Below are 18,828 nucleotides of genomic sequence, written 5' to 3' on the forward strand. Positions count from 1 at the left end.
GCAATAGTTTAACTTATATCTGAAACTCTACTCCGCCGTCAATAGCATGCTGAGTTACTTAAAGTGTTTGGGAATGCACCTTGCATTCAGACAGCTCACTCCTCATTCTCGCCCTTCACTTTCACGCTCACCCTGCACTCACAGCGATCGCAATTCACTCACACTGATTACCATGCACTTACACCATTCGCCCGCTCACCCTGCACTCACAGTGATCACTCTGCACTCACGGTGCACTTGCGCTGTTCACCCTGTACCTTACCCTGTAGTCACACAAACACACTACTCACCCGCTCTCATGTGACACTTCACCCACCTGTTCCCCCTCACTGCTCAATCTGCAATCTCACTCAAACAAGCCCATCACTAACCATGCATTTATTCATCCCACTCTGCACTTAAATCCGCACCATATGGTCACTTCACTGCCCTGCAGTCACTCCTCTTACCCTACCCTCACACTGTCACACCGCTCACCGTGCACTTACATGGGTACTCCTGCCACCCACACAGCTCAGAGGGTTAATGTGCCTGCTACAAAGAACGTGTACCATGCAGATCACAGAAATGAGTATGAGTAAACTATGAGTAGCGCAATAAAAAAATGAAATGTTTGTCAGAAAGGTGCTATAGAGAGATAAGGTGCATTGTATGTGAGTGGTAGTGAGCGAATTCATGGAGAAGGAGGAAACGGGGGAGGGGCGCCAAAAAAAATGTTGCACTGTGTTCGACCAGTGCTAGGGCCAGCCCTGGCTGGGAGTGTTGGTCCCCACACCCCCAAAGTTCGGGTCTAGTTGCGCCCCTGCCAACTAGTGTTGACAAAACCCGTAGTGCGTCGATAGTAGCTGTTCTTGCTTTAGAAAGGGCAGCTGGCTTTGCTATCTTTCTGATTAGTTAGTCCCTCTCTTAAACGAGAACAGAGGTGTATCAGTGAGAGGCCTGAAGTGTCACAATGTCCTAATGTTTGAAAATGATTGTGTATCTCACCACTCCCTGTACTAAAGGTGTTAATGATCCAGCGCAAGACTGGGAAAAATAGGGAACAACATATACCGATATCCTACCTGCATCGCAGACCCGTCGTCACGCACACTCATTCATACACGCATTCAGTGGTGGGGCCCATAACACCAACTCTCACACGTCACCATTCACGAGTCTACACATACAGGAGGGATGAGTAATTCAAGCGCTGGACATGTGGGGGGAACACCTTATAACATATAGGGAGAGAAAGTTATTTTACAAAATATACATTAACATCCGTCACCTATAGATCCCTTATACTAAACATCAAGGCACTCCTCCCACTTGGTCGATGGACCAATTAGTTGGATTGGTTGATGGTGATTTAGAACCAGCTAAAACACATTTAAGACTCAGAATCCTTATTTCCCTTAATGAAAAAACACAAACTCATATTTCTTGTTAATCAGTATTCGTTTATCTAAAATTTCATAATGATTTATATTTGCATTTGTCTCGTCAAAGTTTAGAATTTCTAGATCAATTCAAGTAAATCGCAGAACATCATATTTACCTAATCTGGCTATTTGGGATCCTCTAATTCATTGGCTCTGCATAACCGAGTCTGTCGCAAATTGTCCGAATAAAGCAGGCCAAAGCACAAAGTCCTCTGCTCAGCACGTTACAGTCCCCAATTTTATCAAAGGACCAGAAATCGTGCAAGCATCTATCATAGCCCGTGGATTTGGAAAAAGTTTGCAGTCATCAAGCGGTTGGGCAGCATCTGGACCATCAGGAAAGGCGTCGCGAACATAGCTCACCTCTCTATTCTATCACCCTTTTTATAATGATTTCATGTTAAAGAAGATACATTTTTAGGCTTAGGTCAGTCTTGATTGGCTGGTTGGGATCGTCCGATTCTTATTCCCAGATTCTCAGTACAGTTCGAGGGGTGAGGTCACTTGTCAGCCAAAGTGTCGGCTTGTTCCGGTTTACTGTAAGGTTGATTGTTCCCCTATCTTGGCGAACCACCAAATTAATTTCCTTGACTGGGAACATGATGAGCAAAGGTCGCTAAGAGGATCAGGATACTGTTCGCACTTGCGCAGTTCACTCCGCGCCTCACGAGACAGTGGCCACTTCTACGCGCGATGTCAGCGGCCATATTGGATTAGGCCCAGATGTCAACCTAAGCGAAACAAACACAAAAGAATAATTAATACATAGAAATGGTGATTCTAATGTTAACCCCTTACTAATCCCTCTATGTGCTTGTATTTATCTAGCATATAGCGACATTCAAAGCCATTATATTCACCCTTTTTGGTCCTCCTCGATGATGCAACATCACAAAGCAACATATATCATGCAATATTCTATTACCACATATACTACTCGTTAATATGCGTACAGATTTTAGTTATAAAAGTTATTTAGGCATGCAAATAGCAAATCCCATGTGTAGTTTAAGTTTTAATAATGTTGATTAGTATACATGCAATACTCGTTTAATAATATTATAATTAATAGATTATGTAATTAGTATTTTCATGCATGAATAGAGGAGGTATACAAAATTTTGCACTACCTGGTCCATCATTAACACACATCAAACGATATGATTTCATTACTTCTCCCTGAATAAGCTGCCAACACGAGTACTCAGAGGACTGTTGGCCCTTATACGTCTTGGTTTATACCCATGAATCAAGGCCGCGCACGTTCGGAGCGCGATGACTGGGGCAAGTGTTGGCCCTTCTCCTTTCTCCCTTTAACACTGTGGCTTGCTACAAACTAGTAGACACCCCCCCCCCCCCCCCCCCTCCCCGCCCCCTTTGCAAACCGTGCGCAGGCTGCAAAGCGAGCCTTTGGCCGATAGTGCTCGTCTTGTGAGGCGCGTCTCCCTGGCTCGCCTCCTGGGTATCGCGGCTGCTACACCGGCTCTGCACGCACCCCAGGAAGGCCCTTTTAGACAGTCGGCAGTAGCCTGCCTTCACCGACCGAGAAGTATGGTGCAGTAGGATCAGCCAGACGAACGCCTTAAGATTACTGCTGCTGATTGTCAGCGGCTAAAGGGAGCTGGGCAGCAACCTCTCAACTTGAAGCTATGTTTTCCATAGGCTTATTTTGTTACCGTTGAGGAGCAGTAACCAGCTTCTGCTGCCGGACTCATGACAAAGTTCCCACATGTGTACATTTTTTCTGGATTTCTACGTTCTAGAAATTATAGCTGCAGTTCTTTACTCCTTCCTTGGAACCCCAGTTATTCCTTGATTTATGGAAATGTGGACATGTATTGTATTCAGTATGAAAAGAAATGCAAGCCAAGCAGTGAATCTATTTTATGGTTGGCGATTCACAGGTTTTGTATCCCTTACTTTGAATCTTGACACATAAGGTTAAAATAAAGGCGCTTTGATGGTATTATGCAGGGTCTGCGTGTGAACATAGTTCCTACGAACACTGAGAGATGTATGTTCTAGGTATGGTCGGTTGACCTGCAGTGTCAGGCTCTTGTGTAAACATTTGGATAGTTCATGGAATTAAATGTACAACTAAGTGTGCTTTTGTAAGAGAGAATGTACTTTCCGACTTAAGCATGCAGGATTGTCAAAAGAACTTTACCAAAGCAAAGACATTGGTATTACTCCCACAGACCGCAAACATAAAGCTAAAACTATCATTCACAGAGTGAAAAGAAGTCTGTCTGAGGTTTGTAAATTACCGCTTGTGTTCAGGAAAGTGCACTTAATATGGTGACTCCATTTTGGACAACGTGAGGGTCGAGTTGGGGGTCATAGGTATGTTCGTTTTGGAACAAACGGCTTGTTGGTAGTTTAATAAAAAGCTAAATATTTCGGTGAAGGCAGAGGATGCGACTAGCTGCAGATATTCAGCCTCCAATTAAATGTTCATAAATGAAGGCAGGGGCTAAAAATGTGATGACGTTTTTAGGAAATAATGTTTAATGGGCACTGTATGCGTTCAGTGGTAGATGTAAGAAATACTAAGCACTTTTATGTCCTTGTATCTAAGGGCACCAGTAAAGGTGTGTTCTAAGACTTGCAGTGGTCGCTGGATGTCAATAACCTATATGGGGATTAGGGAATTTCAGCCATATTTCCTGATAAAGTACGGCCCTCATACAGTGATTGTTAGTTACAATCAAATGGTGGCATTATTGATGAGTTCTAGGAGGTTACGTGTTTTGATCCTGACAAGTATGTGAAAACGCTTTGAGGATCTTCCCAAAAAGAAACAAAAATGACCCTTACAGTTCTAAAATGGGAGCTATGTTGTGTCCAGGTGTGAAATCGTTTCCCAAGATGATGAGATGCAGTACGTCGTAGAGTACAATGTAATTCCCAAGACCCAGGCAGGGTTTGAGGTTTAAAAGTCCACAACGCCCTATGCTGTTGCCTAGGTAAGTGTGGCTTTATGAGCCTTCCGCCTTTGTTGGTACCACTGTGCCCTGTAGATGACGATTGCTCCATGCTGTAGACAAGGTCAGCTGGCTCATGCAGATGAGGGGCGAAAACCCTAAATTGTTGAGGTGGTCATGGCAAAAATGACTGACTGCGCAGGACCTAGTCACAAGTTAAGATTCCAAGTGAGACTAGAGTGACTATTCCATTTTATAACCAACATGGCACACGGCAGGGATGTGTGCTCGAGACCTCTGCCTCTCAGCATCTACAATAGTGACTTGAGGCAGACTATAATGGGAGCTAATCACCTCCTCCCATAAAATTGATTTTGAACCTATTATTGTGTTTTGCCAACGTGAACGTCTTGAATTTCACCTTACATGTTAACATGTCCACTAATAGCCCTCGATCATAACCTTGAGATTACTCTGAATGTCTTAAATTATACGGATTGTCATTCGACTGTCGAGTGAAGTTGTTGTCTGGGTACAGGCAGGTTTACGATTGTCTCCCTTTTTGGTTCTGGTAGTGCTAGAAACTCTTTTGGCGCCCCGTGAGGGATGTGATAAAGTTGGCTGCGTAAGGGCTGTGCCTGCTTTGGTGTGGTTTAACAGACGGTGCAATGGATATGCCCTTATAACTTGAAGGAAAGCTTACCAGCTTCAGCCATTCTGGCTTTCTGTTAGTGTTCCCTCCAGAAACATGTTGTGCGTGATGGCTCTGCATACATTACAAAGCGCTTAGACTCGAAGTATCACTAAAATTAGTTTTTGTGGATGTTTACATTGGAACTCTCTCGCCTGGAGAAAATTGGGCAGGAAAAGCGTCCACATTCCATGAGCGACAAAGCAGTGTCAGGAACTGATTACCAGAAATAACAGACTTGTATTTATTATTTTATTTTATTCATAGGTTCGTTGGCATGGGACTACTTGGATCCTGTGTATTGAACGGTTCCTTTGCCATTTAGAGGCAGGTTCCGAGCAGGCGTTTATACGCCATGGAACTCTGTGTCTGCATTGTTCTTAGCCCAAAGTAAGTTCTTAATTAGTTAGCTGGCCCTGGATAACTATTAACAAGCCAGCTCGAATTCCTTCTATTTTTTTTGCAAATGGTGGACTCAGTGTATAGATAAAAAGCACAACATGTATTGATGATAAACAGAATCAAGCTTATCTTCACTTGTTTGACTGGAACATCTTGTGCCTTGACATTGAGGCGTACTGATACCTCTTGCCTCACTCACACTTAGTAGATATATTTAAATCCACAACCAGTCTGGGTGTAATATTGATTCTATGCAGCATTTTACATACAATTGGCAAAATGACATCTTGCTCTTTTCACCCTTCTTGACAGAAATGATTAGAAAGAGAAATCATTGACTGTCCAATACTTTTGATTTTTGTGTAGTCAAAATTATTCGGAAATGTAATAAGTGGCACGTGGGTGGATGCGCCTTCTTGGTAGAGACCCCCCTCTCTTTAATATAACCTGTGTTGTGGTGGGGAGAGAACAGAAGGCAGGAAGCAGTGGGTTGCCATCCGAGGAATAGGTTTAAAAATAGATAGGATCTAGTTGGTGATGAGGGGGGTAGACAACAGGGACTTTGGGGCTAGGGTGAGTTGATAGGTGAAAGTCCGTCCGAAGTAAGTACCTTTATGCCAGTTCGGAGTAGCCACACCTCATTCTAATTTTCTGTAAGCACATGCCATAATTTTTCGTGTCGTTTTTCCAGTGAGCACAACTTTGCTCTATTAAAGTAAGCATTTCCAGTAAGGATGTAACTGCCATTTTGCAGATAGGGCCCTTCACTGCCAATTTACAGTAAGTGCATTGTTGTCAGCAGTACCGACTGCTACCGAACGTGGGTGGTGGGGCAGGGGGAGCAGAGTGGGTGGATAAAAAAATAAAGAAAAGCACTTACTTGAATACAGCCAGCCACCGCCTCTCCCTCCTCTTCTCCGGCAGCAGGAAGCACACAGCCTCCCAGAATCCCCTAGCCAATCACGACGCTGTATGACACCAGCTTTGTGATTTGTCTGAGCACCGTGATTCAGCCCTCAGACAGGGGCTGGCAGGCTGTGCATGTTCTCCACCCAGGCTGTGGTAATACAGCCTGGTGGAGAACATGCTAAGTGCGCATGGCGGTTTGGCCGGACAAAGACTGCCGGACAAACTGTCATGCGCACTTAAAAAGTGCCTACCACTCCTCCCCCAGCTCTGAGCAGCCCAGCTCCGCCCCTCAACCAACTGAGCCAGTACGGTTAAATAAAATTATGATAATGTTTTCCGTTTTGAACTGCAGTGGGGTGACGTTCCTCCGCCTTAGAGGAGGAGCCGCCGCTGGTTGTCAGCTTCTAGTTCTTGCATCACTGCCAGCTCCTGGTTGGTGCAGCATTGATAAAGCACTTATACAGCACAAATAGACCCTACATGTTCACTATGCCAAGGAGCTTTGTATGGTGCCACGGTTTGTACTCAGTGCAGTAGGGCATGTGCAGGTTGCATGCAGATTTTACATACAGCCTCAGATAACATATTTGATATTGCCATAATGCCAGTTTCCATGTTGTCAATTTGTGCAAATCACACCTTGCTGAGACAAATTTTGAATTTTCTCACTATTTTTTAAAAAAAATGCATTGTCTTCCAATTTTCAGCATATAGTTCCAAGTCAGTTTCCTATTTACCCCATTGTGTGAATCGTACAACCAATTACTACCACACTTTCAGCAAACTTTTTTATGTAACTTTCCACATTGTCCCATTATATGAAGCATGCATTGCCTGTGTGTAGGTTTTGGTATTTCTAAAGCCCAAACCTAGTTGGCTAGAAAATGAGTGCTGTACACGGGGCAAGCTCCAATTGGGTTTTTTGTCGGAGAGAATGAAGGGAGGAGGTAGATCTAGTGGAGGAAGTGAGAAGTCAATTTATCTTTTGTTGAAGAGGTGAGTTTTCACTTTCTTGGTAGGTATGATGTCCTAGCTAAAGCTACAGGGTTCAAGCAGTGCCTTGATTATCAGAACAGATGTCAGTGATGGACCCACACTTTGGTGTCTGAGAACGGGGCACAGCTCCAAGTCATACATTGAGTGTACCACCATGCACCCAAAGGCAACCCGGGAAGCTGTACATCCCCAAACATCGAAAGAAGACATGGACCTCGTGCAAGTCTCTATCCTGCTCCAAGTCCAGGGCATAGACTTGCTCCTGAGCCCGGTCCCACAGCAGAACCTGTTGGCAGTCAAAATCATCACGTAAATTGAAGAAGAAATACAAGAAGGCTAAGCAGGACTCTATCCCATCTCTCCACTCTCTATTGAAAGAGAAGTCAGAAGGGCATTAGGGTGGCAAACCATTTCACACCCTATCCCTGATGGAGGAGCCGATCCTGCAATTATCCCGATGCTTCCAAAGTCCCCCTGACCATCAGCCATGTGTCATAGTGGTGAAAGGACTGTTTTCAGGAATGTGCGCCACAGGGGCTGCAAGGGCTAGTATTTCGACCCCACCTAACACAAAAGTGGCGTAGCTAGGCCTTTTGCCACCCGATGTTACGACCTCTGCCTTTGCCACCTGCGGAGGCCGTATGTAAAACCGGGGGGGGGGGGGCGGCGGTGCTGGCAATTCCCCAGCGATGACCACAGGTAAGAGCGGGAGTAGGGGAGGCCACCACTCCCAATGCTTGTGCCACCCAGGGCGGACCACCCCCCCCCACCCTTTGCTACCCCACTGTAAGGCAGGTAGACTGAGACTAGTCACACCAAGTAAAAAACAAGCTTTGGCATAGCCAATAGGTCGCACCTTTGGGACCTTATAAGTGTTTTGCCAGAGCTATTGGCTTTGTTAATGTGTTTAAGCTATGTTGTAGAGCACTTGTGACTGCCTGTTTAGTAGTAAAATATTGTAATAGTTGGTGGTTAGAGGGGCTCCTAGAGCTTTGGGTCCCAGTGCCACTATACCTGCAGCACCATCTAAATAAAGCCTCTTTCAACTGCAAGGAAACTGCAATTTGACTACCCGTTTAGTAGTAAAATATATCAATATTAAGTGTTTGGAGGAGTTCTGACAACTTTTTGGCCCAGCGCCATTGTACCTGCTGCACCATTAAAATATATATAAAAATAAGTGTGATTATTACCCTGTTTAACAGTACACAATTTATTGATCTGAGAAAAGATGAAAGGTGGAGATGGCCCACCAGATTTTGAACTTGCTTTCTGAATGAGTAAGAGGGAGAAAGAGGAAGGGACATGCCATTGAAAGAGAGGGAGAGAAAAACTGGAGTATGCTTCAATAGAGAATTTTAGAATTTGCAAGAATTGGTAATAATCAGCAGAGGCAGAAGGCACCAAAAATAAAATTCTGAAGTATGAACTTGATCTTGAAAATCACTCAACTTTTCATCGCTCAGGATCCCTTTCGGGGCCTGTGAATACATGATTGCTGAAAACATATTTTAATCAAGGATGCCCCGCATTTCTACACTCATGTGGAGAATCGCATTTCTGTCCAAATTCACTCTTTTGAGCATAATAAAAGTGGCAGCCGAATGATGTGCCACCGCACCAGTGTAACCTACCTCCTTTACAACTCGGCTTTAAAGAAAAGCATCGCCGAGGCTTTGTAAAGGTTTGCACAACACGCAAAGACAAATTACATACCGCAACAGAGCTAGAAGTGGAGCGACTGAAAGAAACAAGCACAGCATTAACTAGTCCAAAGTACTAGGCATGCTCATGGGAGGCTATTAGTGGCCTTGCTTCGCTTTTTGCAATGTTGAAAGGGATGTTTTGATGCTGAGATTGCTTCTTTTCCTGATGCCTGCCCCCAACACTTTAGTAGTACAATACCCCAACGTGTTATAAAGCGCTTGTTTCTCCTCTGTTCTCTCTGTTATGACTTTGGTTCAGGTGTGTGTTTGCTGCCCATGCGTGGTTTGTGAGAGCAGGGGACCCGCGTTGTGGTTGAGTTCATCTGAGCAGTAGTGCGGTTTTGCTGCTCGGCTCGCAGTGCGGCAACTTTTGTGCCAAGTGTTTGTTCACTCCCGCTCGTATGGTCTGGGGATTACGGAATTAGCCTTTCATGCGGGCCTTTGAATACTTCGCCCGAGGCCTGCTGAGAGCCCGCTTGCACAACGCTGGACGCGTTCTTTCAGCATCTAACATTTCTCTGACAACTTGCCCGACTTGTTTGGCGCCAAAGCCTTCTGAGGTTTCTTGTAAAACAAGTTCTGCCCTGAGAAGTGGGGTGTATTTGGGATCTACGTGGCCTGTTGTGCAGGGCGCGCGAGGGATGGGAGTGCCTGTGAAGTGCGACCTGTTACACTGGGCGCACTAGGAATGAGAGTGGTGTGTGGTGTGGTGTGTGTGTCTGCGTGTGGTGCCCTGTACAGGCTGCTCTAGTGAACTTGCATACTCAACCGAGTATCTGAGAGGGGCTCTGGGTGTGTGCCTCCTCTCTCTGCATACCCTGTACATTCCTTTAACACTGTCATAAGCTCATTTCTCAATGGCTGCATGCTCGTAGGCGGGAATTGCATCTGCTGACACATAGGATCCCGGGGTTTACTTTTGGCCAAGTTTGTGTGCAGTTTGTTGTGTAATTCTTTTTCTTTTTAATGTTTCCCATTACTGACCTTATTGGTTTAGATTTCAAGTAGACATTACAAAAAAACAGCGGATATGCAGTAGAAAAGTACAGCCAAATAACGTATCGTAAAGCCTTCCTCCACGATTAATCAGGTATTTGACTCCAGATTCAAGACGAGAGCTGTTGATAAACACGTTTTGAACGAAAAAGATAAGTCCGTCTAAAAACCTACTGTCGCAATCCAGTGGTACGGTCTCACTGGAACACTATAAAAAAAAAAAGACGGCTCTGAAAGTTTTTCAACAGTCATTGGATACCTCTGTGTTCATGCTTTGAAGCAGCAGCAAATTAAACCTTAAAAAAGAGGAGTTTTTTCCGGGGGCTGCCTAAGAGAGCACACGTGCTTTACCTGGTGAATAAACATGCTGGGAAACCGCTTGTTATATGTATCTGTTTATGTCCTGTTGTGCACACATCCTTGATCAAATGTGATGTAATCAACTCTCTGGGCTAACATTTGCAGGGGTCAGGCCCATGACATCTAAGAAGTAAAGCTGCCTGGGGATGGTGGTGTTCGGAGGGATGTTAAGGGGCTTTTATGTTGCCTGGGGGAAGGGGGGTGGGATAGTGGGAGGTGGGAGTTATTGTTTGGAGGGGGGTGGGGGTTGTATTACTTTTTGCTTTACTTGTAGACATGTGTGTAACCAACAACTATTGCTGGAGCTCCTGAGGGCATGGAACCAGGGTATGGACATTAACATAATACTCTTGAAATGTACATATGTAAGAGAGGTGCTGAAGCAAGCTTTCCGAGTGAAGCAAGCCTTGTTTTTTAGGATGTCTTGTTTTACAAATGTCTAATAAAGTTTGAATACAAAAAAAAGGGGGGGCTTTTATGTAGTAGACACAGCCACGAAAGTGAAAGCGACCACGAGACAGGCAAATGTAAACAAGCGCGGCCACGCTAATTAGAAACAGATGGCCCCTGCGCGGTGCTGCTAGCTCCCTCAAGGTGGATGCCGTGGGAGTCAACATTTTGAGAAAAAGGTGGGACATGTACCAGCTCTAGGCCAATTGCGTGCTTTCTTTTCTGAAAGACAAACGCAAAGGCCAATACAATTACTGAAACAACAAAAAAAGCCACACGCACGAGTTTCAGAAAAGTGCAGAGCGATTCCAATAGGTCATCTCCTAGAGCAGCGCACGCACGCTGCGCTAGGCTCAACCTAAAAATGAGGCTGTCCAGAAGGGACTGCGCAAGTAATGGTCAGTTTAGCTATAGCTAAAAGCATGAGGTCCAGTTCACACAACTACGTAGTTGGAGAGGTAGTCACGGAAAGCATTTGGAGTGCATGTATAACGTAGTTTCTGGAAAAGCACCTCTCATTGCCTCCCAGAGCACTCCAACCACATTGGTAACTAAAGAAAGCCAGGAGGAGGCTGCAGCCTGGGAGAACGATGCACGTTGGCTCTGAGCCCTCAGGCTGCAGGAGAAGCCCACCTTGTTGCTCAAGTCTGGCTGCAGCTGTCAAGAATCACAGCGCTGCTGTTCACTTCCCTGCACCCAACAGAGATTACATGATTTTCCTGAGAATGCAATCACCTGCTGCCAGGGCCCCCTTGAAGTATGGGGCCATGAATACCAGATGTGTCACCACAATCCACCCCCAATCGTAACAACTTACCCTGTCCTATATGCACTTTAATGATCACAAATATCACCATAGACCTCAAAACCCCAAACCCACATCATCAAACAATCAACATTATATAATGTCTGCTGTTGCCGATTGTTAGCGAGGCAGGGCTCGTACAAGAGACTTGGCTGTTTTGTCTACACTGGAAGCTCTCTTAAAACCCCCGAGCGGTCCGTCTTCCACTTGTGAATGGGCCCTTGGGTGGGCCGGAGGGCTATGTTGGTGGGACCCTGGCCTTCTTACCAACCCTGCCACCCACTCCATGAGAACCACGCCTAAGCCACTGCCTACAGAAGCAATGTCTTAAACCCTGGCTGCTGTTGCGTTGGCATTAACAGGTGTAAAGTGAGTGATAACGAAACGTCCTCTTAGTTGGTTTAAGAATTTTAAGAGGATTAAAACAAAATTCCCAAACATGGGCAACTTATGTGAATTTTATTATACCAATAATGGTTCAATTAACCATTTAAGTTTATTGTGAATTAAAACTTAAAAAGTATACATTTTTTATTCAATTAAGCATTCCAACGTGCTCTCCTATATTCATGCTTTTTAATGTGTTTGTTTTACATGCGCTGTTTTCACTATGTTTTACTAATCTTGTAACATCAGTTAAACAATTATTTGTTTTGATATGTTTTAGAGCATGCCAAGCATCCTTGCTGATGACCGATTCAAAGTCATGTTCGAGAACCCAGATTTCCAGGTTGATGACCAGAGCGAAGAGTTCCGACTTCTAAATCCACTTGTTTCAAAAATAAACGAGAAGAGAAAGAAAAAACTAAAGATCCTGGAAGAACAGGAAACTCGAGCAGAGGTAAGTGTGACTGTCTTCTGTACAGAAACTGGATTGCGTTTTACTTATTACCTGTTGCCTAAGATGATGTCTAGGAAAAGTGAATCGTACACGGATTCTGACACAGATAATTCATTTGTTAATGGGTGAGATCTCACCTGCCCACAGGGCACCCATGAGTAAACTGACGGTGCAGTGTACTGATTAATGGGCATTGCAAGCAGAAGCTATGGCGTGTGTGCAAAATCCTGGCCCTTTCCGTAATCTTCCTCTGAATAGTGAAGACGCTGACAACGGCGCAAAGTCATAAAACATTCTACCTTAATAAAAGGCTTACAATTATTGTTTGGTTTTCAAAACGAATGTGTTCAATTTGGAGGTTCTAAAAAAGTTATTCAAGGAACAGAACAAGCCATCCTTACTCTGTGCTCCTCCTATGAGGGACACTTTATTTAGTAGCTACTAATTACATATAGCAAAGGGCGAGTTTACTGCTGGCATAAGTTGACTCATTAGGTTTTTGAGTTTGGATTGTGTGCTTTAGCTGGACAGGTGTGTTGCACCCATTGACTGCACCCTCTTGGTTTCTGGAACTGCGAGGTGAGACCATTTTAGATTTCTTGAACTTGAATGACCTGCTCACTGCCTGCACGATAGAAGCTTGCCAGAACACGCCCAAGAACAGCCTCTCTTTCCCCATTTTGTTTTTTGAAAGGTTATTTGCTTTGGATAATTGAAAATGTGTTTTTAGGAAGTGATGTGTTAATATAATGATAGTTAGATGACTGCTGTGCCAGGGGAAGATTTATATGAGCTGCAAGTTCCCCAAGAGAGAGTCTCCACCGTATTTCGGACACCTGATAATATGGAGTAAAAGAGGAGGGGTTTACAGAAGTGGTTAACCCACCAACATGGGAATATTCTGCTGGGTTTGTCAGCACTGTCACAGCCGGGTGTGCGCTGCACTGATTGTCCTGGTGCCGAGTGTGAATTTGTATCATCGTACCTTTAAGGATTTTTATTGATGTACTGTGAGTCCTGCGTTTGGATGGATAAAGACTTTCATCGCATTAGAGGCTCTCTCTGAATGTGGCTAAGACAGGAAATGGATGAACTTAGCTTGCAAATTCCTTAGTGTGTTCCTGTAATTGGGTCTGGCGGCGAGGAGGCAGTGAGGCTATCCATACCTTGTAAGGAACGGGACAGAGCTCTCTGTTCAGTGCACCGGGTTGATGGGTGGTGATGGAGTGGTATTGTGATTATTTAAGCAGGTTGCTACCTTCCCACCTTGGCAAGTGTAATTCCAAGAGAAAGTGGAAGGCCTTAAATGTCAAATATAGGTGGGATAGTCTTAAGTCCTCTGCAGGCAACTGAAAGATTAGCCGGTTACCTGTGAATCAGCTGCTACTCCCCATCCTGACCCACTAGTTCAGATTGTGCAAAAAGACCAGCAACCCTGCATAGTGGTTTGCTCGCACTTCCAAACCCTTCTGAACAATTTGTGGTGAGGAAGAAAGACACCGTGTCAAAGTGTAATCAGTTGTTCTACTAAGAGCTTTGTGTCTAGGTGGCCAGTACAGTAAAAAAAAAACATTGCCCACGTTTGTGATGATTTAGACCCAAAATGTTATGTATTTCTGATGGATACTTCTAACCACAGTTTCCTCATCTTAAAAAACTCCTCAGAAACCAGATTGGTTCCAGAAACATTTCTGCAGCTATACTCCTGCAGCTCGACATTGGCTTCACGTTGGCTCTGTTCCTACCTGGAAGGATGAAACAGAGCCACATATGAATGCTATTCCTACACGCTGATGTCAGTTCCTATTTCTTGCTGGGCCTTCCAGAGTGCATTCAAAGCTCCTCTCCAAATTTTATAGGCATTCCGACGACTTCCAAACTTAATCCAATGTGCTGGGGAACATGTTCCCTCCTAAAACAATAGGATTAAATCTCTGCGGTGATTGTAGGAAGCAGATTTCTGATATAGACTTCTAACTGCAGATCCCTCATCATTTGAATATTTCCCCAGGCTTCAGACTAGATTCAGAAAATATTCAGCAGTACCCCTGAGTAAGTAGCTGGGCCCTTTCAGCTCATTTCAGGAACAGGACCGCCCTCGGTGCCAGGTGCCTCTCCGGTGCCGCAACCCACGCAGACTATGAGCCGCTGATGTGGCACCATCGACTCCGGATGTTAATGGCCAACCCATAGGGCTGTCTGATGCCAAGGCAATGCCCCCAGACCTCGACTGAGACCACGCACATGTTTGACTGCACCACAGCTGTTTATCCAAGCTTCTGACTCTGATACCGTGTCTTTGCCATCCAGTAGGGCTCATGTCCTACGCAAATTGTTTTGCACACACTTGGACAATGGTGGCTATGAGGTTGGGCACACACTTTCCTAATCCTATCAGGAGGATAACTGGTATGAGTACCTCCAGGATACCAGTGATCTGGATACATCTCCAGACACCGGATTGGTTTCGCCTCTGGGTCCTGCCACGGAAGAAAGTGCTTCCTTCGCCATGCTTGTGTGGAAGGTGGCTGAGGTCTTGGATCTTCAGCTTCCTACCTAGACAGTGAAGACCAGTGTTTTGACGCAAGTGCTTCACCCGGGCCAAACTAATTCTGAGCTCCTGCTTCCCTTTAATGAGGCTCTTACTGACATGCTTTTGGGGACCTTGGTCAAACCCTGTTCAGGCTGTCAATCAGCGTGTTGCCAGACGCTATTTCCCAACTCCAGGTGATCCAGAGTTCCTCACCCAGCACCCTACTCCAGAGAGCCTAGTGATGCAGACCTTGGGTGCTAAAAGACTCTCAAATTCGTTCCCAACCACTCCCACTGACAGGGATTTGAATAGAATAGAGACAATTGGATTAAGCATTGGCAAAGCCAATAGATAGTGGAGGAAGCGGCAGGGACTTGAAGAATGGTAGGGAGTAACCCTGCTGAACGATTTGCAGGACTCACTTGTCTGCAGTTATTGCCTGCCACCCTGACAGAAAATGTCAGATCCTCCTTCTGAAAGGGTGGCTGTGTGATGGCAAGAGCATGCTAAAGAGGCTTGGGGCGTGTCCAACAAACTTGCCTGAACAATCACGAAATGCGTGGATCGCATCTAGGAGTGCCTGCGTAGGGATGCACTAGTGCTAATATTCTCCCAAGTGAGTCGGCTGAATCCAACCCGTAGCATATTGTGAACTTGCCCGAATCATGGTTGTTCTGCATAGCCTGTGAATAGATGGCAAAGGCTTTCTCTGGGACCATCGGTAGAACCTGGACCACTGAGTATCATAAGCAATGAGAGTAGCAACCCAATAGACAGTTAGTGTTAACAGAGCGAAGAGCCATGCTTGTGGAGGAGAAAAACATTTTTAGTGTTGAGCATGTGCTAGTAAGACACTGTTGTTAATTTAAAAAAAAAAGGGCTTGGAGCTCACCCGTTGCGTACCCGTTTGTTGGCTTGCGTGACAGTCTTCTTTGCAGCCTCGTAATTCATCACTGAAGGCTTAACATAATTTCCATTCCTCTCTGTGGAGCAGGGACCGAGCACTGATTAATTGAACTTAATCAGTGCATGTCCCCTGCTCCCTTCGTGATTGTGGTATTGTTTTGTTCTTTTAAACTTTTAGTGCCATGCAAACAAAAAGTGTGTGACTGGCAAAAACATGCCTAGCAGGACAAATAAAATTACAAAGATTTATGCTCCATAGTTAACTTTCTTTTATTTTGCCAAGTCTTCTTTTCTCACTTTGCACTCATGTTTTATTTTGTTTTTGCTCATAGACCCTGTTGTCAAAAGATGAGGATTATCTTGTTCTAAATATTGCAAAGCGACATTCTTTCTTTCTTACGTGTAATTTCTGAAATTATGCTTTAACACATAATAGTTCAGTACACTCCAATCTGCCCCACTCCAATCCAAAACAATCTTCTCCACTCCAGTCTTCCCCATTCCAATCCAAAACAATCTGCTCACTGCAATCCGCCCCACTCCAGTCTAAAACAATCTGCCCAACTCCAATCCACCCCACTCCAATCCAATCCACCTCACCCCACTCTACGGACTCCATCCCAATTCACCCCCCTCTAATCCACTACACACTACACCAATCGAATGCACCTCACCCCAATCAAGCCCAATCCAATCTACCCCACTGTACTCCAGTCCACCTCACCTCAATCTAATCTACCCCACTCCCTCCCCAATCCACCACAATTCACCCCACTTCAATACTAAACAATCTGCCCCACTCCAGTCCAAAACAATCTGCCCCATTCCAATCCAAAACAATATTCCCCACTCCAGTCCAAAACAATTTTCCCCACTCCAGTCCAAAACAATCTGCTCCACTCCAATTCAAAACAATCCACCCCACTCCAACCTGCCCCACTCCAATCCCAAACAATCTGCCACACTCCAATCCACTCCTGTCCAAAACAATCTGCCCCACTCCTGTCCAAAACAATCTGCCCTACTCCTGTCCAAAACAATCTGCCCCACTCCAATCCAATTCAGTCTGCTCCAGTCTACTCCAATCCAGTCCACCTCACCCCACCCCACCCAATCCACCGTATTGTGCAAGAACAAATTCAAGTTGCTCACTTTGACCCAGGTCTTGTTTGCCCTCTACTCTGGAGACTTGGATGGTGGCATTGGACCTGCAGGACGCTTATTTTCACATCACTGTCCCGAAGGCCCACAAGTGCTACCTGCAGTTCACGGTGGGCAAGGAGCATTTTCAGTTCACCCTGCTCCCCTTTGGTCTCATCAGCACTCCTTGGGTGTCCACGAAAGTGATGGTGATGGTTGCAGCACATTGTCAGAGGTCGGGGTCCCAATCTTCCCTTACCTCGATGACTGGCTGTTGAAAGCCGGCTTGCTCCAGACTGCTGACACTCATCTCCAGACTATGGCAAACCTCTTAACATCATGAGATTCACTACCAATGTGCGGAAGTAGCAATTCTTCACAGACGCTCCATTTCTTCAAAGCCTTCTAAACACGGTGCAGTTTCATGTCTATCCCTCAGAGTAGAGATTCAAAGACATTCAGCTATTATCCTGATGTTTCAGTCTCTGTCCTGAATCTCAGTGAGGGAGACTCTGAGGATGCTGAGACTGATGGCCTTCTGCATCCTGCTAGTCAAACACGCCAGATGGCATATGCCGGCTCTGCAGTGGAATTTGAATTCACAATATCACTGGGATCTTTCCGATCTGAACTGGATTTCAAAGGAGACTGCAAAAGACCTGCAGTGGTGGCTGTGGACTGCAATTGGGTCAGCAGCAGACCCATCTCCTTATCCCACCAAGAGCTCACAGTGGTGTCTGATGCATAGCTTCTGGGTTGGGAAGGCCATTTGGAGGATGCAGAGATCAGAGGTGTCTGGAAAGCCGTCTGCTTGGTGTTGAAAGCCTTCCTGCCATACTTCAAAGGGAAGCTGGTGCAGGTGCTTACTGACACCGCCGCAGACTTGCGATACTACAATAAGCAGGGCGCGTTGGGGGTCATGGACTCTTTGCAAGGAGGCTTAGTGCCTCTGGGTGTGGCTACAACGTCAAGGAATTTTTCTTGTGACACACCACCTGGCAGGCTCCTTAAACGCCATAACGGAATATGAAGCCATTGACACCTAGCAGATCACGAATGACAACTACATCTGGAGGTGGTGCATGGTCTTTTCTATGAATGGAATGTACCCTGAATCGATCTCTTCACTGCCACTGAGAACAGGCATTTCGAACATTTTTGCACATTTGAGTTTCGAAGGTGTGTCTCACTTAAAGACGCTTTCCATGTAGATTGGAACTTGGGACTGCTGTATGCCTTCCTACCTCTGCCCCTCCTTCCCTAAGTTTTGAAAAAGATCAGGAATGACCAGACCCAAATTATCCTAGTGGCCACTGATTGGGCATGCAGAGTATGGGATCGTGAATTTCTGGGCATGAGCATCTTTCCTTGTGTCAGTCTTTCCCTACGAGAGGATCTTCTGTTGCAGCAACACGGCAGGGTCCTCTACCAGAACACACGCAATTTACAACTTTATGCATGAGTGGCGGCAGTTGACTGCATTTGATCTGATGGCTAAAGTAGTGGATGTCATCCTTTCAGTAGGGTTCCCTCCCACAAAGTCTATTTACTTGGGCGCCTAAAAAATGTGTGGCCTGGTGTGGTATCTACAAGATTGACTCTCTATAAGCCAAGTTCTTTTGTTTGTTTTGTCTTTGCCCTAGCAAGGCACTAACTAAAAAAGATTATTTGTCGGGCCTTCAGTCCTTCCTACTTTTGCCTGACCAATCATCCTTGTTTGAATCAGTTATTGTGATGAGGTTTAT

The 18,828-nt window shown here is 45.3% G+C and overlaps 1 protein-coding gene across 1 annotated transcript in view; it reads left to right on the forward strand.

Annotated features, from left to right (window-relative positions):
• NOL10 (nucleolar protein 10) overlaps nt 1-18,828 on the forward strand; it is a 727,799-nt gene that overhangs the window by 567,958 nt on the left and 141,013 nt on the right. The window contains exon 18 of the mRNA XM_085610703.1: nt 12,331-12,504. Within this exon, the coding sequence (XP_085466829.1) occupies nt 12,331-12,504 (174 nt within the window). The remainder of the gene's footprint in view (nt 1-12,330; nt 12,505-18,828) is intronic.

Source organism: Triturus cristatus, chromosome 6, assembly GCF_964204655.1.
Source record: "Triturus cristatus chromosome 6, aTriCri1.1, whole genome shotgun sequence".
Taxonomy (NCBI): domain Eukaryota; kingdom Metazoa; phylum Chordata; class Amphibia; order Caudata; family Salamandridae; genus Triturus; species Triturus cristatus.